This window comes from Panthera uncia, chromosome A2 (genome assembly GCF_023721935.1).
Source record: "Panthera uncia isolate 11264 chromosome A2, Puncia_PCG_1.0, whole genome shotgun sequence".
Classification (NCBI taxonomy): Eukaryota; Metazoa; Chordata; class Mammalia; order Carnivora; family Felidae; genus Panthera; species Panthera uncia.
The window spans coordinates 58,018,523-58,039,872 of NC_064816.1; the positions used below are offsets into that span (position 1 = coordinate 58,018,523).

General features: G+C 57.1%; 2 protein-coding genes across 7 annotated transcripts; one reads left to right on the forward strand and one right to left on the reverse strand.

The window, feature by feature from the left end:
- Window positions 1–285: 285 nt before the first annotated feature.
- DBNL (drebrin like) lies at window positions 286–12,421 on the forward strand. Of its 6 annotated transcripts, XM_049641152.1 has the most exons (14): window positions 400–483; window positions 899–1,048; window positions 4,972–5,027; window positions 6,270–6,382; window positions 6,932–7,006; window positions 7,986–8,132; window positions 8,871–8,948; window positions 9,241–9,395; window positions 9,474–9,522; window positions 9,749–9,842; window positions 10,378–10,473; window positions 10,581–10,696; window positions 10,992–11,088; window positions 11,440–12,421. In XM_049641152.1, exons 2-14 carry the CDS (start codon window positions 930–932, stop codon window positions 11,577–11,579), a joined length of 1,335 nt encoding a protein of 444 aa, XP_049497109.1. In that variant the 5' UTR covers window positions 400–483; window positions 899–929; the 3' UTR covers window positions 11,580–12,421. The 6 variants fall into 6 exon arrangements, with proteins under 6 accessions (XP_049497107.1, XP_049497108.1, XP_049497109.1 ...); XM_049641150.1 differs by lacking the exon at window positions 899–1,048 and having other exon boundaries at window positions 286–483; XM_049641151.1 differs by lacking the exon at window positions 899–1,048 and having other exon boundaries at window positions 286–483; window positions 9,477–9,522.
- A 776-nt stretch (window positions 12,422–13,197) lies between these two features.
- Window positions 13,198–15,711, reverse strand: PGAM2 (phosphoglycerate mutase 2). Its single transcript, XM_049641156.1, has 3 exons — window positions 15,210–15,711; window positions 14,917–15,097; window positions 13,198–13,400 (listed from the first exon to the last, which is right to left on the reverse strand). Exons 1-3 carry the CDS (start codon window positions 15,621–15,623, stop codon window positions 13,234–13,236), a joined length of 762 nt encoding a protein of 253 aa, XP_049497113.1. The 5' UTR covers window positions 15,624–15,711; the 3' UTR covers window positions 13,198–13,233.
- Between the last annotated feature and the right edge of the window lie 5,639 nt (window positions 15,712–21,350).

The following is a 21,350-nucleotide window of genomic DNA, read 5'->3' on the forward strand; positions in this document are numbered from 1 at the left end:
GTGCACGCATCGATGCGTTCACGCTTCACCCATTCACAGACCGAGCCCACGGGAAAGGTGAGCCCAAGATTCTGAAAACAGGGCACTGACTGCAACAAGAGAGGAGAGAAATGCACGGTCCTCCGTGAGCGCAGCTATGGGGGCCCGGCATGGGCTCCTCCGCCACTCTGCCACACAAAGGACACGCCCTCTATCTTCTCTGCCAGCCACACCTTCTCCCGTCGGGCCCGCCCGCAGTGCTTCCGCTTCCGGCATAGGGGCGGGGCTTCCTGCGGTGGGGGCGGGGCTTCCGGCCGCGAAGACGCTGTCGCTTCCAGGCCGCCGGAGTGGGCGGGGCCCGGAAGCGGCGGCGGCGGCGGCGGCGGCGGCGGCGGCGGCGCGGGGACCGAAAGGGCCGGCCATGGCTGCGAACCTGAGCCGGAACGGGCCGGCGCTGCAAGACGCCTACGTGCGGGTGGTCACCGAGAAGTCCCCGACTGACTGGTGGGCGCCGGGAGGGAGCGGGCCGGGCGGGGGGCAGGAGGCCAGGGGCCACGGGTGCGCTGGGGCTCCCGGTTCAGCCACACCTGCGCCGCTCCCTGTGAGGTGCCGTCCGCACGGTCGTCACCCGCCGTCCCGCCAGCCCCGCCGTGCGTGGGGGGCCCGCGCCGCCCCAGCTCCCCCCCTCCGCCGGCCTCCATGTTGGCTTCGGCGCCGGGCTGCGGCGGACGGCCGTCCCCACACAAAGGGGATCTCCGCAGCCGTCGGAGGGAGCGTCTCCCCAGCTCCCACTGCAGGGACGAGGCCCTGGGCGGCCGGAAGCCCGTCTGGGAATGGGAGCCATCCCAGGAGGTCAGGCGTTCGGGTCCCCCGGGCTCTGTGAGTGTGGATTTCAGAACCTCCCTTTCTCCGAGAATAGTCCTTCCCGTGCTTGAGCCGCGCGGACACGAATGAAACTGCCGGCCACCAGTCTGGAAGGAGACCCCTCCTCATCCGTCCACCTCCTCGTGACAGCTTCCAGTGGGCCGTCAGTGTCCAGTACCCCTCATGCAGTTGCTGGGGTTTTACGGTACCGGCAGCCTTTGTCCGAGGGCTCTGGGGCAGCCTTGGGCGGCAGACCGGGAGTACCGCGCGGTCATTCTCCATCACTTTCCCCTTTGCCTGAACCGTTTTCGCTGACCAGTTTTGAGCACTTCCGGTACTAAGGAAATATGCTGAGTGTGATGAACTAAGGTGACCGGCTTTGGGGAGCCTTTGCTCCTGGCGGGGGCAGGGCCCCCTGGGACAGGCTGCAGCGACAGGCTGGTCTCTCTGCGCCGCCCCGGTGCTGCTTCCCCATCTCTGCTCTTCCTGGTGCCCAACACAGAGCGCTTTCCTACCGTGGGCTGTTGTGGCACGGGGAACATTCTAATCTTTCCTCCAGCCCTCAGCCTTGTCGGGGAGAGCTTGGGAACACAAGCTGCCTGGGTCAGAAGAGGCTCTCGGGCAGAGTTGACGTGGGCTCCCTGCCCGGGGCTCGTGCACACTTTTGCAGGGGAGCCAAGCAGCTCCTCTGTTTGCAGCACATCTAATTAGTGAGGAAGGGTGTCTGCTAACCGTGGGATTTCTCTGCCTTCGCGGCTTCATTATGCTTAGGAAGTTCACCCGCAAATCATGTACTTCTTTTTAAGCCTAAGAGTTTCTAGATGTCAGCCCCCACCCCACCTCTCTCCTACTCCCAGAGAGCCCTTAGCCCTCTGCTGTGACTCCAGACCCTGCTGACAGTATTGCCAAGTGTCCCCTTTGACATCTACATGAGGCCACCTGACTCTAGACCCCGGAACCATCTTTGCCCCTCTCCAGTCCTGCTCAGCTAGGGTCTTGCTATCTTGTGTGCTCTTAAGGACGTGCTATAGCCCTTGATGACTTACCTAAGGAACTCCTGGGCCTCCCTCTGGCTTCCTTCCAGGTCTCTCTTCATTCTCAGTTTACACCGGTTTGGGGATGATGTCCCACAGCCCAGTTGGCAGTTCAGGCCTCCTACGCTCCCAGCTTTTCCTTAGGCTTCTCAGAGCTGTCTGCCACCACCCTGCTCTGAAACTTCCCCTCCCCACCTCTCTGTCCCTGAGGAGGGTGCTAAGCCTCTTTCCCCTCACCATGTGACCAGCCAGCCTCTGCTCCCACTGCCACAGCCATTAAGTATCTCAACAGGTACATGTGGTAGACCCCACTCAGCTGAAAAAATACCTAGATTGTGTTACTTCTGTGTATAAACTTGAGCGGCTTCCTGTTTCATGTGAAATAAAGCCCAGACCCCTTACCTCGGCCAGCAGGCCCTGTGCAGCTAGCTCCTGAGCCCTCCTGCCACCCCTCCCCCTTACCATACTGGGGCCACACCTGTTTGCCACCGCTCTGGTCTTCTTTCTCTTCCTCAAACATGTGAGCTGGTTCCTCCTTAGAGCCCTCGCTCTTGCCGCTTCTCCTTTCTACCACCCTCATCATCCCTGGGGGTCTCCCCAGACTTCTCAGCATGGAGAGACCTTCCTCAACTCCCCAGTCCCTGATGCACTCACATTTTCTGTCTCTTGGGTGACTGTCTCCAGACACATGGTTTTTCTTGTCACCTTTCTCTTCACCAGGAGGAATAGGGCCTGTCTGTCCCTGGTGCAGGGCTACCATGTGTGCTCAGTGCTTGGGTGAGACTGGACTGGGAAGGGCACAGAGTGCTGTGGAGGGTATCAGCAAGAAGAGGCAGGTCACGAAAGGTTTCACATGCAGAGTGGGTGGCATTGGGCTGGGACCTGAAGCTGGGTGGGGTAGGGGGCAGGCATGTCAGCTCCCAATCTTGGATCTTTTTCTTGCTTCCCCAGGTTGTTCTCCTAGATGGAGTCATGTTTGTTGACCTCTTGTACCCATATCACTGCCTGACAGTACATTCTTGACAGTGTGTTTCTTTCTTGTCTCCCATTAGAAGGTGACTTCCATGCTCATGGAAGGGCCTCTTTGGATGTATCCGAAGCTTTGTGCCCATCACCACAAGCAGCAGGTTCTCAGTACATGTGTCAGAAGGGATGGTTTGAGTTACAAGGTGCTCAGCACACCACAGTCCTTGTGCTGTGCACAGACCAGCATACCGCTTTTCCGTGGTGATTTGAAAAAAGGATGGAAGTCAGTTGAATGTGGGAATGAGCCTCTGATGGGAACATTCAAGAAGGTGGCTTGGGCTGGAGCCCAGGGTATAGGGGGGGTCAAGTTGGAGGGCAGGCAGCAGGCATGGAGCTTGGCTCTTACTAGCTGCTGGGTCACTTCTTGGGAGAGCTGCACTGAGCAGAAGTCTCTGCTCCCCGCAGTGTGTCCGGTGTCCCTGTCTTTTGCAGTCAGGGCTTGGTGGCTTCAAACATCCAAGCTTCTTCCAGGAAGAGGGCTGGCCAGGACTCCGGTCACCAGAATCTGGATGTCCCCCTCCTCCCACATCCTTTCCATTTGTCTGTGTGTTCCATTTAGTGTCTCTCTCCTAGGAGGGGTGTCCCCCACGCCAGCCAGACCTTCTGGGTCTGGGTTTCTTTCTTCTGACTTCCTCAGGCTGGGCAGCTCTGCCTGGTGCCTTAGCAAGGCCTTGGGGAAGCTGAGTGGAGGCTGATTTGCTTCCTTGTGGACTCTTTACCCCAAAGTCCCTGTCTGGCCAGCCACAGCAGAGCTGTGCTCAGAGCGGGGGAGATAGTGCACAAGACCAGATTTTGCCTCTGACTTGCTGTCTGCTGGGTCAGCATTCCTACCCCAGGTTCCACCAACCTGGAGCTGAGCTCCTGCAGAGTTGGTGTTGATGGTTGAGCTCCGTGCGGACTGTGGAGAAGCCACCTGTTCCAGAACGTTCTCCTTGGGTAACCTTTGTTCTGGTCATGGGACTTTTTATGCCCCACATATAATAAAATCTGCTATATTTTCTCAACGCCTCTGGGGCTCGTTTATAAAAACAAATTTTTCCCACAGTTCTTGTGAATAATTAGTCTTACAGAAAAAGATAGGTGTGGTCTATGGTCACCTGTGGAGAGTTAAGGCTCCTCCGAAAAAAGAATTTGCTTGACTTCATGGTGAGTCATGGCCCATGTGGTTTCTGGGTTTTCCAGAAGAGTCCAAAGCCCAGAGAGATCTGCTCCAGAAACTCCAGGCTTTCAGAAGGCGGAGCAGATAAGCACAAGGTGTTGGGCGGCATTCCGAAATGCCTCATGTGCTTCTCCTTGGGGGGCTTTGGGTTGAGGAATATGCAGGTATCTTTTATCTTCTCAAATTCACAAACCTGATAGACAAGTGAGTATTTCACACATGAATGTGTGGACAGTTGCCATAAAACTTTCCAGTTTAGGGGCATCTCCAATGGCTTAGTTGGCAGAGTGTAAAACTCTTGATCTCTGGGTTGTGAATTCCACCCCCACGTTGGGCATAGAGCTTCCTTAAAATCTAATCAGACGGTGCCTAGGTGGCTCAGTCAGTTAAACATCCGACTCTTGGTTTCAGCTCAGGTCATGATTTCACGGTTCATGGGTTTGAGCACCACGTCCAGCCCTGTGCTGACAGTGCAGAGCCTGGTTGGGATTCTCTCTCTTCCTCTCTCTCTGCCCCTCCACCCCACATCTCTCTCAATCTCAAAATAAATAAAAATTTTTAAAAAGTCAAACAAATTTTCCAGCATAGGGACACTTGGCTGGCTTAGTCGGTAGAGTGTGTGACTCTTGATCTCTGGGTCATGAGTTCAAGTCCCACATTGGGCATAGAGCTTCCTTAAAATCAAGTCAGACAAACAAACTTTACAGCTTAGTTTCCCTCACAGTAGACATAGGCTCCCCTTCATAAGTTTGTCTCTCAGGATAAGCCCCTGTGGGTGAGAACTAAGAAGGCCATGGCTCTGGGCCAGCCTGGGTCCTGTGTTACCATCATGCTGAGCTCTGGTGGGTGTGGCAAGGGCAGATGGCACCCAGCGCACTGGCTACAGAGCTCACCTGTGTTTTGTTTCAGGGCTCTCTTTACCTATGAGGGTAACAGCAATGACATCCGTGTGGCTGGCACTGGAGGTGAGTATAACCAAGTGAGGGGGTGAGGAGGCTGGTGGGGGAGGAGGGTGGGAGGAGGGGAGAGAGTGGTAGCCATCAGGGTCCCCAGCCCACACCACAGTAGCATCACCGTTGGGGAGCTGGACACAGCTTTGTTACTCAGCAAATGTTCACCAGTGCATTCTCCACTTGCCATACAAGTGCTTCTGGTGACCTGTTCTAGAAAGCCCCTCCCTTGTGAGGGCTGCTCCCTGACCTTTAGAAGGACCGCTGCTGGCCGTGCTGTCACGTGCACTGTGATGCCTCAGGTGGTGGAGAAGTGCAGGGTTCAGTAGCCTGCATTTCCTACCACCGCCCCCACTGGTACTCACAGGGCTCTGCTGTGCGCACTCCAAGTAGGGGCTCAGGGCTGTCCCAGGTCTCTGTGGCCCTATAGCTAAAGTACCCGACCCAGCTCCTCACTAGCTGATAAGGACCACAGCCTCAGTGTCAGGAGAATGGCTGAGGATGGCTCACTCCTGTGCCCTCATCACCCATCCCCTTACCTTCACTTGGAGGATCTAAGAACTGAGCCTGAGCGTGACTGCAGGACGTTCCCACCTGCTTGGGACCCTCTTGGTGGCCTGGGGGTCTGAGCAGACTCATGGGTAGGGCAGGTGACTCCCAGCAGGCCTATTCCAGGGCCCTCAGTAGGTCCAGGCAACAGTAAAATTGTTGCAGAGACCCTCCATTTGGAAGCCTGATGCCCAGTTTGTAACAAAAATGACGATTTTACTTACAGAATTACCCATGGGTTTTATAGGAATGGTTTTTAGACTGGCGTATGTTAAAACTCACCTGGGGTCCTCGGGGCACCTGGGTGGCTCAGTTGGTTGAGTGTCCAACTTCAGCTCAGGTCATGATCTCACAGCTCGTGGGTTTAAGCCCTGCATGAGCTCGCCACTGTCGGCGCAGAGCCTGCCCGGGATCTTCTGTCCCCCTCTAAGCTGCTTCCCTACTTCCACTCTCTCTCTCAAAAATAAATCTTAAAAAAAAAAAAAAAAAAAAAAAATCACCTGGGGTCCTTGTCACAAATGCAGATCCTGGGTCCCACCCAGCTCCTGTGAGTTAGCTCAGTGAGGACAGGCACAGGAATCCAATTCTGATGTAGGCGACACTGAGAACCCCTGGTTTAGAGCCATTTTGGGTTTGGTCTCCTGGCGGACAGTGTGCCAGGGCGGGCAGCAGGTGTGGGGCCCCTCACTTCCCTGTGACCTGCTGCAGAGGGAGGCCTGGAGGAGATGGTGGAGGAACTCAACAGCGGGAAGGTGATGTACGGCTTCTGCAGGGTGAAAGACCCCAACTCCGGCCTGCCCAAATTTGTCCTCATCAACTGGGTATGTGGAACTGGCGGGCTTTCGGTTCTCATCCAGGTGCGACCCGGAAGAACTCCCTTTCCTTCTCCTCCTCTGCTATTCATGATTGGAGCAGAGAAGGATTTGACTTCAGGGCAGCTTGGAGGTGGTGAAGGAACACACTAGTAGATTAAGTCATTGTGGCCCAAAGGATAATGGGGGCCTGGCTAGCGTAGAATTCCCAGTGCCTCCCCCCCAAGCCCAGGATTATTCCTACAAAATGGAGTACAAACAATAGCAGGACCCCCTTGCCTGTGTCCCCTTCAGAGTAGTCATCCTGAGGGAGCAGGGGGCCTGGAGAAGGCTCTGAGAACACAGGACTGGTGGGTGGGACTAGAAAATTCTGAGCCAACCCCCTGCCCATGGAAGCTGGTGGTCATCCTGCCACAAGAACCTCCTTGATTTGGAGGTATGGGCCTTGCCTTATCCTCTGCTTTAGGGTCCCAGCTCTGTCTTTGCTGGGACACACAGGGATGCTGCTGAGCCCTCAGGGAGGGATTGGTGAGTCATGCTGGGTGTGTTGTGTTGCAGACAGGCGAGGGTGTGAACGACGTCCGGAAGGGAGCATGCGCCAACCACGTCAGCACTATGGCCAGCTTTCTGAAGGTGAGGGCTGCTCCCTGAGGGCCTCACAGAGTTTGCCAGGCCCCCAGGCTCCTGGGTGTGCATGAGCAGGAGTTGCAGCCAGAGCTGGAAGTGTGTCCCACGCCCCAGTACTCTGTCTGGACTTGAGGGTGTGACCCGAGGCTGCCGTGCTCTTGCTCAGCAGGTGCGTGGGAGGCCACACTGCCTGGCTTTAGTGGGGAGGAAGGGTGAATGACTGTCCTTTCTGAGCTCAGGAGGAACAGGCTGGAGCTGGTCCTGGGGCAGGGCAGGGCCTTGGGTTCCCCTAGTTTGTCAGTGTGGTCAGGATCTGGAGGAGAACAGTTGTGTATGCCCAACCGCCTCAGCACGCACATTCCCTTTGATGGCTCCTCTCCAGCCTGTCCCCGCACGTATTTATGTCCATCCTTGTAGCGGAACCTCCTTCAGTGCCAGAAGCATTTGTTGTTTGCTTGTCGGGTAACTTTTTGCATTTCTTGGTTACCGGCAAAGAGACTCAGGACTTTGATTTCTGGTTCTGCCAGTGCTTCTCCAGATATGCCTCGCTTTCTTTTCTAGGAGCTGACAGAAAGAGAGGATCCCAAGCTTATTAGGTGTTTACTAACAGTGAGTGAGGTCATGGATCTGACTTCTCAAGAAGTCGGTGGCTTGCTTTTTGTAGAAAATGAGTTTCCAGATTCTTTTTAAAGTTTGTTTTTGCTCATGAGAAAGGAGCTCTTTAACACCTGGGCCTGCAGCAGAGAGCATGCCGCACACATAACAAGCCGTAGGCAGTGCCGCAGAGGGCAAAGACCTCGTGCCCGCACTGGACAAGTACAAGTTTGCCTCAAGGTGGTTTGTGGGACATGAGCAGAGTGTGCCTAGGTGCCCAGCAGGGTCCCCTGTCCTTGAGCCTGGGTGGCAGTTGTCTGAGCTGTGCAGACTGCGGTGTGCGTCCTGTCCTCTCCTGGAGCTGCACCTCCTGACTGCTCTCCTGCTGCAGGGGGCCCATGTGACCATCAATGCTAGGGCCGAGGAGGACGTGGAGCCTGAGTGCATCATGCAGAAGGTGGCCAGAGCCTCCGGTGCCAACTATACCTTCCACAGGGAGAGCGGCCGTTTCCAGGACACGGGCCCCCAGGCCCCCGTGGTGAGTGCTGCCTGGGCGGGCAGCAGGGCAGGGGCAGGTCAGGAGTGTGCAGTTACCCTGTCCCACCTGGCTGCACCCGCCCTGGGTGGTTTATCCCTCACAGGGCTGGGCTCCTGGCTACCTGGCTTCCAGCCCCGGAGCCAGATGAAGGTGCAGATGGCCGACAGAAGTGGGAGCTGCCCCCCCTGGTGGGGCAGGTGCTAGTGGGCATGAGGAGCAGCCCTCCACCCTGTCTGGTCCCACCAGCTGTTTGGAGCCTCTGCAGGGACACCCTCGAGGCCACAGCACCGGTGTGTCCTGCACAGCCCTGGGTGGGGGGCACTGTGGAGGAATGTAAGGCAGTGGATGGGCAGACACCTGCTGGCCTGTAGTCCTGATGCCAGGTGGGGGGGATCCAGTCCCCTGATGCACAGCCAGAGTCTGTGGAGATTCCCGGGCACCACCCAGTGCAGTCAGCTATCTGTGTCTGGTGGACCAGCCTCCTAGAAATGGCCAGAGGCCGGTCTCAGAACCTCCTTGGCCTCCATCCACGGGGTCTGGTGCAGCCAGAGACCTCCTCAGTGTTGCCTGGAGTTGAGAGCTTCCTTGCCTGGTGGTTTCCTAGGGCCATTGGGCTGTCTTGGTTCTGGTCTCCTTGAGAGGGCCAGGGCCGGCGCCCCTGCCCTGCCAGGCACCATCCTGAAGGTTGTTGCTCATGTTCTGTGGGCGGTCCAGTGGGGAACCCTCTGTCCTCTGCAGGGCTCCGTGTACCAGAAGACCAATGCCATGTCTGAGATCAAAAAGGTTGGCAAAGACAGCTTCTGGGCCAAAGCAGAGGTGAGTGCCCTTCGCAGAGATTAAGTGTGCCTTCCTCTCTGTCCCTTGGTTTTTCTCACAGTGAACCCCTGGGACACATGTTCCTGTTCGCGCCCGTTCATAGGCTGTCAGACTGGGCTGAGGGAGTTAAGTGACAGGGCCCGAGGGCACTCACCTGCACCCCTGCACGCAGGCCACAGGCCCCCGACGCCCCAGGCGGCACTCGCAAGAACGCCAGGGTGGACTCGGATAGGGGGCAGGTCCCCCTGCGGCGCGGGGGCTGAGTGGGCCACGGGCACTGTTCTCCCCGCAGAAGGAGGAGGAGAACCGCAAGCGAGAGGAGAAGCGGCGGGCAGAGGAGGAGCGGCAGCAGCTGGAGCAGGAGCGCCGGGAACGGGAGCTGCGTGAGGCCGCCCGCAGGGAACAGCGCTATCGGGAGGAGCAGGGCAGCGAGGCTGCGCCCCAGAGGTGAGGGCCCAGAGGGCGGGCAGAGGGAGGGTCCTAAGCAGGCAGCCGGGCTGCAGCTCCTCCCTGTGCCCCTCCCAGCAGGACATGTGAGCAGCCAGAAGTGGTTTTGGGGAGCAGACAGGAGCAGGTGAGACTTGTCTGTCCAGTGATGCGGGGGTCTCCGGGAGGGTCCCGTGGCCGGCTGGGCAGAGTGGAGCCTGGAGCGCGTGTGGGTGTGTCTCGGTGGTGGTGGAAATGAGCTCAAAAGGCAGAAGTTGTTGTCCAAGACGAGGCCTGGGAGCCCCTCCCAAAGCACCTGGGCCCACGCTCACTGCCAGGTGCTCGCACCCTTCCCCCCTCCCCCCACCCCCCAGGACCCTGGCAGTCCACAGCCAGCACATCCACGGGACATTTTCAGACAGAAGGAGAGGGCCCTGTCTACCACATCCATCTCCAGCCCCCAGCCAGGTAAGCCTACCCTCTGGGCCTAGCCCTGAGGTAGAGGCCGGCCGAGGGGTCCTGGGGTCCCAGTACAGGGTTCCCTGAGGTGACAGATGTGTCAGAGTATGACAGACACACATGAGCAGGGAGAGCCCGTGCTCATGAGAGTGGCTTCTGAGAGGGGAACCTGGGCCTCAGGGGTCCCTTCCCTGCCCTCAGCCTCGTCCCGCAGAGACCTGGAAGGGCAGGGCCACGTGTGGCTTCAGAGGGGAGACCCTCCAGCCTGGCCCTGTAAACTTGTAGTGCAGCTCGCACATTGGCTCAGAGCTGGCCCCAGGAGCCTCTGTCACCTGCTCTCTGGCCCCCAGGGAAACAGGACTGCTCTGTGCGTGTGCATGTGTGTGTGCGCACCGTGGTGTTTCTGTAGCTGCTCTATGTCCCCATTCACTCCGTGTGACAGCCACTGTTCCAGGACAGGTCCGCCAGCACAGGGCCCAGAAACGGTGGAGACTGCCTGTTCTTCCCATTTGTCAGCTCTCATGCGTGTGCCTTTGGTCTGCAGGCAAACTGCGGAGCCCCTTCCTGCAGAAGCAGCTTACCCAGCCAGAGACCCACCTCAGCAGAGAGCCCGCCCAGGCCACCTCAGGGCCCAGGCCAGGCAAGGCGCTTAGCCACCCCGTGGGAGGCTGGGCATGTGGGCACGGTAGGGACAAGGAGGTGTCCTCCGCTCCCTGGGCTCAGAGCGGGCTGCGCCCTCCTGTGCAGGTCTCTGTGAGGAGCCGGCGCCCAGCACGCCGCTGTGCCCGGTGCAGGTAGAAGAGGAGGAAGCTGTGTACGAGGAGCCCCCAGAGCAGGAGACCCTCTATGAGGAGCCCCCGATGGTGGGTCCCTTGAGTGGGGCGGGGCAGGGCTGTGAGAGGGCCTAGAAACACCCTCCTCAGCCATATCACTCGTGGGACGCCTAACTTTGTGACGGTTCACTACGTGCGGATTATCTTGTTTCGTCTCGGAGCAGCCCTGTGTGAGGAATTGTCTGGCACACTTTGCTGTGTGGGAGGCCCTGCGTTGGGGAGCATCGTTGGGGTGGTGGGGTGGTGGGGCGGCGGCAGCCCCCGTCCTCTGTGTGCGAGCCGGTAACTAGGACCCCAGGTTCCTCTTCTCTCCATCTGCGGGCAGGTGCAGCAGCAAGATGCCGGCTCTGAGCACGTGGACCACTACCCAGGGCTGAGCGGGAAGGGGCTCTGTGCCCGGGCCCTGTACGACTACCAGGCAGGTAATGTGCTCAGACCACAGGGCCCCACGTCAGGAGACAGGCTTTGGGGGCTCCCTTGGGGGGCCAGAAGGGTGAGGATGGGGTGGATGCCCCACACAGCCCGGGCCTTCACGTGCCCTCTGGGCAGCTGCCCAACGTCTGTTGTTGTGAATCCCTGCTGCCAGCGCCGCGCTGAGCCTGAAGGTGTGACCAGAGGGCTGGGTACACCCTGGACGCTGGGCCCCTGGCGAGTCTGGGTGGAGGCCTTGGGAGGCGTGCTGCCGTGTGGTGTCGGGACAGGTGAGGGCCTGGCTGCCAGGCCCCCAGCTCCAGTGCGGCCTCCGGCTCACCCTCTGGCTCACCTTCCCACAGCCGACGACACAGAGATCTCCTTCGACCCCGAAAATCTCATCACGGGCATCGAGGTGATTGACGAGGGCTGGTGGCGCGGCTACGGGCCTGACGGCCACTTTGGCATGTTTCCCGCCAACTACGTGGAGCTCATTGAGTGAGGACCCCCCACCGCTGGCCGCTCCGAGGCTGTCCTTCCCTTCCCCACCCAGGCGTGCTTTCCTTCTTACCGGGGGACGTGGCGTGTGTGGCTCGAGAGCCGCTCAGCAGTCCTCCAAGAATGGGACCCCCAGAGAAGATGAGCCCTCGGGCTCCTGCAGACACCTCAATGCAGCTGATTCCCAACACCTGCTTCTGGCAGCTCCTGGCCCGCCCCCGCCCCACCAGCCTTGCCTTTGACCCCCACGGAGGACACTGAGCCAAGCCCTGCCCATGGCCAGCCCCTCAGTGACCTCTGCCTGAGGAGAGTGGCACTGCTGAGCCGGGGGGTCTGAGCAGGGGCATTTCCTTATCTCCTCTTCCTCTTGGCTCTGAAGAGTGGTGGTTACAGCTGTTAGTGACCCTCGGGAACAGTGAACTTAAGAGTTTATGACCAAAGTCTCGGGTCGTGACAGTTTGGGCAGCGTCAGATCACCCTTCCGGACCCTGCCCTGTGTCCCCAGTTCTGTCCCTCTGCCGGGGCTGAGCACGCCCCCCCCCCCCCCCCCCCGAGTGTATGAAGGAAGGGATGGGAGCGTCCTTCTGTGTACCACACCCCCCACAATGGCCCCAGCCTGTGCCTGCTGTCCCGCCCCAGGTGCCCCAGGCCTGTCTGCTTTCAGAGAATTGCCCCATGCAGGCCCCAGTTGTGACCCGCCCTGCTGTGGCCTGAATGCCCCCGTGTGGAAACAGACCCCTTCCTGGGTGTCTGTGGGACGCGTGTGCAGGTGTGTGTGTGTGCACGTGCACCCTCAGACCTCAGGCCAGACAGCCACCTGGGAGAGGCATAAACATGAAGCTGTGACCACAGTCAGCCTCTTGGATTTCAGTTCTCTGGGAGGGGCTGAGGGCCTCCCTCCCTACCCTGGGGACCCTCTGCCCATGCAGGGCCAAGCCTGTGTGCACGTGTGCACGGAATGAGGTGCCTGGCACCCCCCGAATGTCACAGATTACAGTTCCTCATGCTCTGGCAGGTGCTGGGTGGAAGCAGCTTGGGGCACAGGCCAAACTAAGGGGATCGCTGTCCCATCTCGTCTGTCTCAGGCTGAGCTTCAGGCAGGCCTTACCACATCCCAATTTCTCCACCATGAAGCCAGCAGGGCCCAACCAGCTTCGGAGGCTCCATGAGTCAGGGTCACACGGCTCTGAGGCCAGCTGTGGGCTTGTCCTAAGACACTGGGATGCCTTGGAGGTGGGGCTTGGTCCCTGGGGCTGCAGGGACAGCAGAGGACACCCCGTCTGCAGGAAGGTGGCCATGAAGTGATGCTGTCCTGGCTGCAGTCCCTGCTCATCCTGGGCACAGCTTGTTCACCCCAGGCACCCAGATCCTAAAGCAAAGTCACCAAGTGGCTGTTTTGCTTTTTAGGGTCACCATAGGGGGCTTGTTAGAAGTTACCTGATAGCCCAGATTGGGGAGCAGACTCCTGCCCCTGGCTCCTGGGGCCCTTGCACCTAAATGGGGGTGGGCAGGGCAGGTGGCAGGGGCCTGGCCGAGGCCAAGTGCCCTGGGGCAGGGCTTGTGGAACCCCCAGCTGGAGGCCTTAGGAGCCAGGCGTCCGGAGCCACACTGGACTCAGGTGGTGGGAGGAGGTGCCTTTATTGCCAAAAGCCCACCCCTCACTTGGCCTTGCCCTGGGCAGCCACAGCCTCCATGGCTTTCCGCACAGTTTCCTCATCACCCAGGAACCGCATGGGCTTGGTGGGCTTCAGTGCCTGGTCCAGCTCGTACACGATGGGGATCCCCGTGGGCAGGTTCAGCTCCATGATGGCCTGGTCTGACATCCCTGGACCGGGGGAACAGGGTCCTTATTCCCTGCTGGCCTGTGCCAGGCAGCTGCCTGCTCTCACATTCAGCTGGCCCCATGACCTTTATGGGCCACAGAGCTGGGTCAGCCAGGCGTCAACCCTCATGCCCCCACAGTAAGCCACAGAAAAGGGCTTGGGGAAGGTCAAGCCAGAAGGCAGGGACGGAGTGCCCTACAGAGTAGCTGTGGTGAGCCGGGACCTTGCACCCCCAGCCTGGAGTTGCTGTTGACCTGGGACAGTGCCATTGGGCTCCTCCAGCCAGATCGATGGATGTTTGGCTTCTAGGACATTCTAAATTCTACATGTCAGGAGCAGGGGTGCTCCTGACACATGTGCTTGGAGAGACAGTGAGAAGGGCCTCCCATGGCCAAGGTGGAGGGAGGCCCTGCTGGGTGGAAAGGGCAAGGGTTCCCAAGGAAACCTGACCCTGCCTGCCTCCACAGCCCCTGGCCTGGAATAGCAGCTCGACCTTTGCGATTCCTGACACCCTGCCCCCTCAGTGTGACTGAAGAAAATGTTCTCCAGGCAATGGGAAGCTGAGGCCTCCATCCTGCCCTCCCAGATGGGGCCCTTGAAAGGGAGGGGACAGGAGGGTCTTCCCACCATGTGAGGACCCAGCATCCTGGGGAGGGGGGGCTGGGGCTGGCCAGGCCTCAGGGGCCTCTCTCTGCTCTGGCCAGCTGCCCACCTGACCCCCAAAGCAGGAGGTTTGGAACCCCACACCCTGCCTGCCTTCTTCCCCTTTCCACAATCCCCACAAGCGTGAAGTCCATTTGAATGCTAATTTAAACTCTCCTGAGGATCTGTGCAACTGTCTAAGGTAGTATCAGGGGGGCTCGGTGGAGACACATGCGTGCAGGGGTGGGGGAACCCAGCTATGTGCCAGGCGGCTAGGACTGCTGCACACCCTGCACCCTTCTTTTGACTGGTTTTACCTTTGCCTGGCATGGGTGTGAGCTGGGGCTCTGCACTGGGCTTCATGTCCAACTGCAGGCAGTACTGGGAGGAGCCCCAAGAGCCCCCCGCCAAACCCCAGAGAGGGTGGTTGAGACCCAACAAGTGAAGTGACTTGACCAGGGTCACAATAAATGTGCAGCCAGACGGCCCTGCCTTTGCCCAGCTGGGTGTCCTTGGGCATGGCCTTGTCTCTAGCCCAGGCTTGTGTCTAGCTAGGAAGCCAGCCCCGCCCCAGGCCTGTGACCCCTGTGCAGGGCTTGGGCCTGGGTCAGTGGTGGCAGATGTTTTCACCCACAATCTTCAGAAGGAAACTCACTGTACACAAGCAAGTGAAACATTTTACAAAGTGGGTTTTTTGTAAGTGGTTTCTCAACCTCAGTTCAACTCAGTTTGAAACCCCCACCCTGCAGGCTCCTGTCTGCACAGCTGCCTCCATCATGCAGGGGGTACTTGGCTAACGTGAGAAGTTGGGGCCCGAATGGTTCAAAGGTACGTAACCACCCCACCTCCATGCACATCCCACAAGGTAGTCCTCACCTTCCAGATGTTTGACGATGCCCCGCAGGCTGTTCCCGTGGGCGGCGATGAGCACTCTCTTGCCAGCCTTGATCTGGGGGGCGATCTCCTCGTTCCAGAAGGGGAGGGCCCGGGCGATGGTGTCCTTCAGGCTCTCACACGTGGGCAGCTCCCCGGGCTTCAGGCCTGCATAACGCCGCTCCTGGGGGCATCCACACTGCTGTTTTGTCCCCAGAAAGCCAGACCCCAGACCCCAGCTGCCATCCCCGGGGGCCCCTGCCCTAGACCTGCCCCTGGTGCTGCAAGCAGCCCACCTTGCTGATGGAGCTGTAGTAGGGGTGCTTCTCGTCCATGGGGGGCGGCGGGATGTCGAAGGAGCGCCTCCAGATCTTCACCTGCTCCTCGCCGTGCTTGGCGGCTGTCTCTGCCTTGTTGAGGCCCGTGAGGCCCCCGTAGTGCCTCTCGTTGAGGCGCCAGGTGCGCACCACGGGCAGCCACATCTGGTCTGTGCCGTCCAGGATGGTCCAGAGGGTGCGGATGGCTCGCTTCAGCACCGACGTGTAGCAGATGTCAAACTCCATCTTGGCGTCCCTGATGGCCTCGGCACCCTTCTTGGCCTCCTGGGCCCCCTTCTCACTCAGCTCTGCATCGAACCAGCCACAGAAGCGGTTCTCCTGGTTCCAGGTGCTCTCACCGTGCCGAACCATCACGAGGCGGTGGGTGGACATGGCGGTGGTGTTGGGGAGCGTGGCAGGCTCCGGACAGGGACAGCCGCCTCCCAGGTGCACCCAGTTTTATAACAGTCTGTCCCCAGCCCCCACCCTGGCCAACTGCCAGTCAGCATTCCAGGCCTGACGGGCAGCGGCAGGTGGCCAGTAGCAAAGCCTGGGGGGAGGGCAGGCACAGAGCCGGACTTAAAATAGCCCTACCAACCCTGGCCCCTGGGCTGGGTGGGGCTGTTGAGCAGGACCCAGCATGCAGGGCACAAGTCAAGGCCCTTGACAAGCCTGAGGAGGGGGAAGAGGGCTGGCAGGAGTAGAGGGGGTCCCCAGAGCAAGACTTCTCTGTCCCAATGGGGCCGACACTCAGGCCGAGGCACAGTGAATCCCCACCTGCTTTCTCCTGTTCCTTGTTAACACAAGTGGGGACATGCCTGCATCTCAGTGAGAAACTGACCCATGTAAAGGGGAGCCAGGAGCTGTGTGCACACATGCGCCTGAGTGTGTACACACGTGTGTGGGCACATGCGCATGCCTGCTGTGCGTTGCATGTACACACATGTGCTTGTATCTGGTGCTTGTTGCGTGTACGTGTATGTGCGTGTAAAGTGCCAGAAATCCCTTCCCCTAGTGGCTCAACTCTGCTCACCCGGAAGTGGGGGCCACATACAGTCTTTCCTTAGGGGTGCTGGACCCCCTCCTCAGGTCCTGCTGCTCTGACAGGCCCTGCCCTCAGAGGAAGGCCTGCAGGAGCCTGTGGCTGATGGCTGGACTGGGAGGGGCTGTGACATAATCTCCACAAGTCCCCTCAAGGGAGGGGGGAGAGGTAGTGAAAGGTCAGGTCGCTGTGGGCAGAGCCAGGGAACCGGTGGGGACCGAAGCCCTGGGGAGAGAGGTCTGGCCCTGCAGGGAGAGCAGCAGGCAGCAGTGTGGGCAACAGGCTGAGGCCAAGCAGGCAGAGCTGTTTCCAAGACAACCCCAGGGGAGGGGAGGCCAGAAGGAAGAAGAGGGTGCCTTTGTTTCCTCTTGGGCCCCTCTGTCAAGCTCTGGTGCACACCTGCCACCCCTCCCACCCGCTGCCATCACCAAAGCCAGGCTTACCCCTCCCCACTGAAACCACCTTTAAGGAGAAAGAAATCCAAGAGTCATGCTCCCCAGGGATCCCAGAACCAGAGACACTGGTTGCCGGGTTCACGCCCAGCTAAGCAAGAGCGCCCAGAAATGGGCTGAGGTTGGTGCTGGGGGGTCTGCCCGAGACTTCTGCATTCTGATTTCGGGAGACGAAGGCCACTGGGGCGGGGGTTGCACCGTCATGAGGGAGGCTGTCCAGGGTCCCCTTCCTCCCCCCAACTGCTGCAGTGACCACACCCTCACCCTATCATGCTTCTGAAAATGGAAAAGGGTGAGCAGGAGGCCAGCAGAGGGTCAGCTACTACACTGAGACTTGGCCCTGACATGCTTCCCTCCAGCCCTGCTGTCCGCTCAAGGGAGAGCCTCCCAGCTCTGGGTTCCTAACATGGAGGCCGCACACCCACCCCACCGATGACCTCCCCCTCCTGACGGTGCCACACACAGGCTCTGCCACTCCAGCTCTACCCCCCTTAAAGCCACCTCTCCTATGCATGGTCTACTCTTTGTCCCCTTGACCACTGACCAGGCCCTGGGATGCCCCAGCAGGGCCCAGGCAGAATGGTGCAAGCAGCTGTTCTAGTTTGTCCTAGTCTAGGAATGAGTAAAAAGGGCATAGGGAGAGATGGGGGGGCCAGGGGAGGGAGGGGATAGAGGAGGGGTAGAGACAGCCCCTTGCAGGTGCAGCAGGAGGCAAAGGGCTCAGCCATGACCCAGTTCTGGGGGACAGTGTTCCAGGCAGAGGGGCCAGCAAGGAACCGGTCCCCACCGGAGAGCACACAGGTGTGTGGCAGGGGGGTATGAGGGGTTGGGTCCTGCGTCCTGACACAGGCCACTGGAGAGTTTGAAGCATGGTCGTATTTTAACGTCACTGCAGCGGTAAGAAGAAGCTGTTTGGAGACAGCCCAGCGGGGGCCCTGGTAGAGGAGCCGGCCTGACCTGGGCGCAGATGGGCGCTGAGAGGCTGTGGGACTGGGCAGGCGCTGGGTCTCGCTGCCCCTCCCCCCCCACCCCCCACCCCCGCCTGGCCCCCCCGAGGGAGGAGCACAGAGAGGGGCGGGGCTTGTGCCCCGATGAGCTCGGACCAGAGGGTCCAGGCCTCTGTGCGCCGGTGCCGCCCGATTCGGACCCACTCCACAAGCACAAGTCCATCCGTCTGCGGTGCCCGGGCGGCTCAAGCGCTGGGGGTGCTGCAGGGGGCAAGCGAGGCACGGCCCGAGGGGCCTGCAGCTCAGTGAGCGGACACTGGAGGCATCACGTCTGGCCTTGCGGTTGGGTGGTGACGAGGCCTCAGACAAGGGAGCGAGGGGGCTGCTGTCTCCACAGGGTGGTCCTGGGGAGGTGGAGGGAGCATCCTGAGCACAGCTGTGAGTCCTCGGCAGACAGACGCAGAGAGCAAACTTGGGGGCGGGCCGGGGGTAGAAGGAGCAGGCAGGTGATGCAAGGAGTTGGGATGGGAAGTTCCACGAAACAGCAGTGACTTCACCAGTTTCATTTCCAGGATTGCCCAGCTGGCAGTGCGCCCCAGTATGCAAGGAAAGCGCTCCGGAGAATCCCTCTGGTCTGAGTAGCTGAAATGAAGCCCCTGAGGGTCAGGGGTGGGGCGATCCCTCCCTTGTCCCCTTCCTCCCCACCCCAGCTCCTGAGTAATAATGTGCAGGTGGTATATTTATGGCAGCGCCCCTCCAGGCAGGCTGCCCTCCAACCAGAGGCGTGTGCGCAGCTACTCGGCCCTGTGCAGCAGGGTGGGGAAACTGAGGCCCCAGGGAGCTGTGAAGTGGCAGGGCAGGCTTGCAGAGGAAGGAGATCAGGTGAGTGGTCCAGTGTAGTTCCTGGCTGTCTGATGAGTGCACCTGTGGGGTCTGACTGCAGACACGCACCACCACAGGTCCTACGCCAACCACTGTCTGCACAGACGCAGCTCCGACCCGACTAGTAACACTGCACACAGCCAATGGATGCAAGAAGACAGGGGCAGAAGGCAGGTAGTCTAACACCTGCCAGAGCAATACACTCAGCGTTCTCCCTGTGATTTAAATAAGACCTAGACTCTCGTGGTACTGTTCAAAATATCTAGGACACCTTTGCACATGGTTGTCCAGTTTTCCCAACACCATTTATTGCAGAGAAAATACTGCCCGCATGGTATATTCTTGGTCCTTCATCATAAACGAGTTGGCCATGATGTGTGGGTTTATCTCTGGGTTCTCTATTCTGTTCCATTGGTCTATGTGTCTGTTTTTATGCCAATAATAGTGTTTTTGATTACTTATGGCTCTGTAGTATAGTTTGAAATCAGGGAGCATGATGCCTCCAGCTTTGTTCTTTTTTCTCAGGATTGCTTTGCTATCCATGGTCTTTTGTGATTCTATATAAATTTTAGAACTATTTTTTCTATTTTGAGAAAAATGCCTTTGGAACTTTGATAGGGGCTTCATTGAATCTGTAGGTTGCCTTTTTAAAAAATGTTTATTGGGGCACCTTGGGTGGCTCAGTTAGTTAAGCATCCAGCTTTGGCTCATGTCATGAACTCGCAGTTTATGGGTTTGAGCCCTGTGTTGGATTCTGTGCTGACAGCTCAGAGCCTGGAGCCTCCTCCAGATTCTGTGTCTCCCTCTCTCTCTGCCCCTCCTCTGCTTATGCTGTCTCTGTCTCTGTCTCTCTCTCCCTCTCTCTCTCTCTCTCTCTTCTCTGTGTGTCTCTCAAAAATAAGAGCACCCTCGAGCAAATGGGGGAGAGGCAGGGAGAGAGAATCCCAAGCAGGCTCAACACAGGGCTTGATCTCATGACCGAGAGATCATGACTTGACTGTTATCAAGAGTCAGATGCTTAACCAACTGAACCACCCAGGAGCTCCTGTAGATTGCTTTAGATGATGTGGATATTTTAACAATATTAATTCTTCCAGCCCATGAGCATGGAATATCCTTCCATTTGTGTGTCTTCAATTTCTTTCATCAGTATCTTTTAGTGTACAGATCTCTCACTTCCTCGGTTAGATTTACTCCTAGGTCGTTTATTATTTTTTGATGCAATTACACATGGGATTGTTAATTTCTCTGATAGTTGATTGTTAGTGCATAGAAATACAACTGATCTCTGTGTATTGATTTTGCCTCCTGCAACTTTACTGAATCCATTTATTAGTTCTAACAGTTTGGAGGGGTTTTTTGTCATCCCTTTAATGTTTTCCATATATAAGATCATATCATCTCCAAATAGAGGAAGTTTTACTTCTTCTTTTACCAATTGGATGCCTTTCATTTCTTTTTCTTGCCTGATTGCTGTGGCTATGACCTCTAGTACTACATTGAACAAAAGTGGTGAGAGTGGGTATTCTTGTCTTATTCCTGATCTTAACAGGAAAAGCTTTTCTCTGTTAGGAGTAATTAGCTGTGAGCTTATCATATATGGCCTTCACTGTACTGAGATATGTTCCCTCTATATGCATTTTGTTGAGGGTTTTTTAAATCCTAAATCAATGTTAAGTTTTGTCAAATCCTTTTCCTTCATTTATTGAGATGATCATAATTTTTGTCCTTCATTGTATTCATGTGGTGGATCACACTGGCTAATTTGTGGGTGCTGAGTTATCCTTGCATCCCTGGGTTAACTCCCACTTGACTCTGGTGTATGACCCTTTTAATGCATTGTTAAATTCAGTTTGCTAATATTTTGTTGAGGATTTTCACATCCATGTCATCAAGGATAGTTAAGTGTAATTTTTCTTTCCTTAGAGTGTCTTTGTCTGGTTTTAGCATCAGGGTAAAGCTGACCTTATAAAATAAGTTTGAAATTGTTCCTTCCTGTTGTAGTTTTTGGGATAGTTGGAGAAGAATTGGTGTTAATTTTTCTTTAACTGTTTGGTAGAAGCACCAGGACGGTCTGGTCCTGAAATCCTTGTTAGGAGGTTTTTGATTACCAATCTGTTTATTAGTAATTGGTCTGTCCAGATTTTCTGTTTCTTCATGACTCAGTCTTGGTAGGTTGTATGTTTCTAAGAATTTACTCATTTCTTCTAGCTGACCCAGTTTGCTGGTGTTAGTCATCCTTTGTGATCCTTTGTATTTGCATGGTATTAGTTGTAACGTCATTTCTTTCATTTATAATTTTGAGTCCTCTTTTTTTTATTAGTAAAAGTAGCTAATTTGTCTATTTTATCTTTTTTTTAAAAAATCTCTTAGTTTTGTTGATCTTTTCTATTCTCTTTAGACTCTATTTCTACTCTGATCTTTTTATTCCTGTCCTTCTACTAATTTGGGGCTTTTTTTCTAGTTCCTTGAGGTGTAAAGATAGGTCGTTTATTTGAGCTTTTTCTTAATGTAGGCGTTTACTGCTATAAGCTTCCCTCTTAAAACTGCTTTTACAGGGGTGCCTGGGTGGCTCAGTTGGTTGAGCATCCAACTTCGGCTCAGGTCATGATCCCATAGTCCCTGAGTTCAAGCCCCGTGTCGGGCTCTGTGCTGACAGCTCAGAGCCTGGAGCCTGTTTCAGATTCTGTGTCTCCCTCTCTCTCTGACCCTCCTCTGTTCATGTTCTGTCTCTCCCTGTCTCAAAAATAAATAAATGTTAAAAAAAATTTTTTTTTAAACTGCTTTTACTGCATCT

What these genes read in the sequence shown, in the direction of transcription:
- DBNL (XM_049641152.1), top strand. Translation starts at nt 930, where the DNA reads ATGAAACTGCCGGCCACCAGTCTGGAAGGAGACCCCTCCTCATCCGTC. An exon ending in AATTTGTCCTCATCAACTGG is followed by an intron (nt 6,383 to 6,931) that starts GTATGTGGAACT and finishes GTTGTGTTGCAG; the next exon opens with ACAGGCGAGGGTGTGAACGA. An exon ending in CACCTCAGGGCCCAGGCCAG is followed by an intron (nt 10,474 to 10,580) that starts GCAAGGCGCTTA and finishes CCTCCTGTGCAG; the next exon opens with GTCTCTGTGAGGAGCCGGCG.
- PGAM2 (XM_049641156.1), bottom strand. Translation starts at nt 15,623, where the DNA reads ATGTCCACCCACCGCCTCGTGATGGTTCGGCACGGTGAGAGCACCTGG. An exon ending in ACTACAGCTCCATCAGCAAG is followed by an intron (nt 15,098 to 15,209) that starts GTGGGCTGCTTG and finishes GGATGCCCCCAG; the next exon opens with GAGCGGCGTTATGCAGGCCT. An exon ending in CATCGTCAAACATCTGGAAG is followed by an intron (nt 13,401 to 14,916) that starts GTGAGGACTACC and finishes CCCCCGGTCCAG; the next exon opens with GGATGTCAGACCAGGCCATC.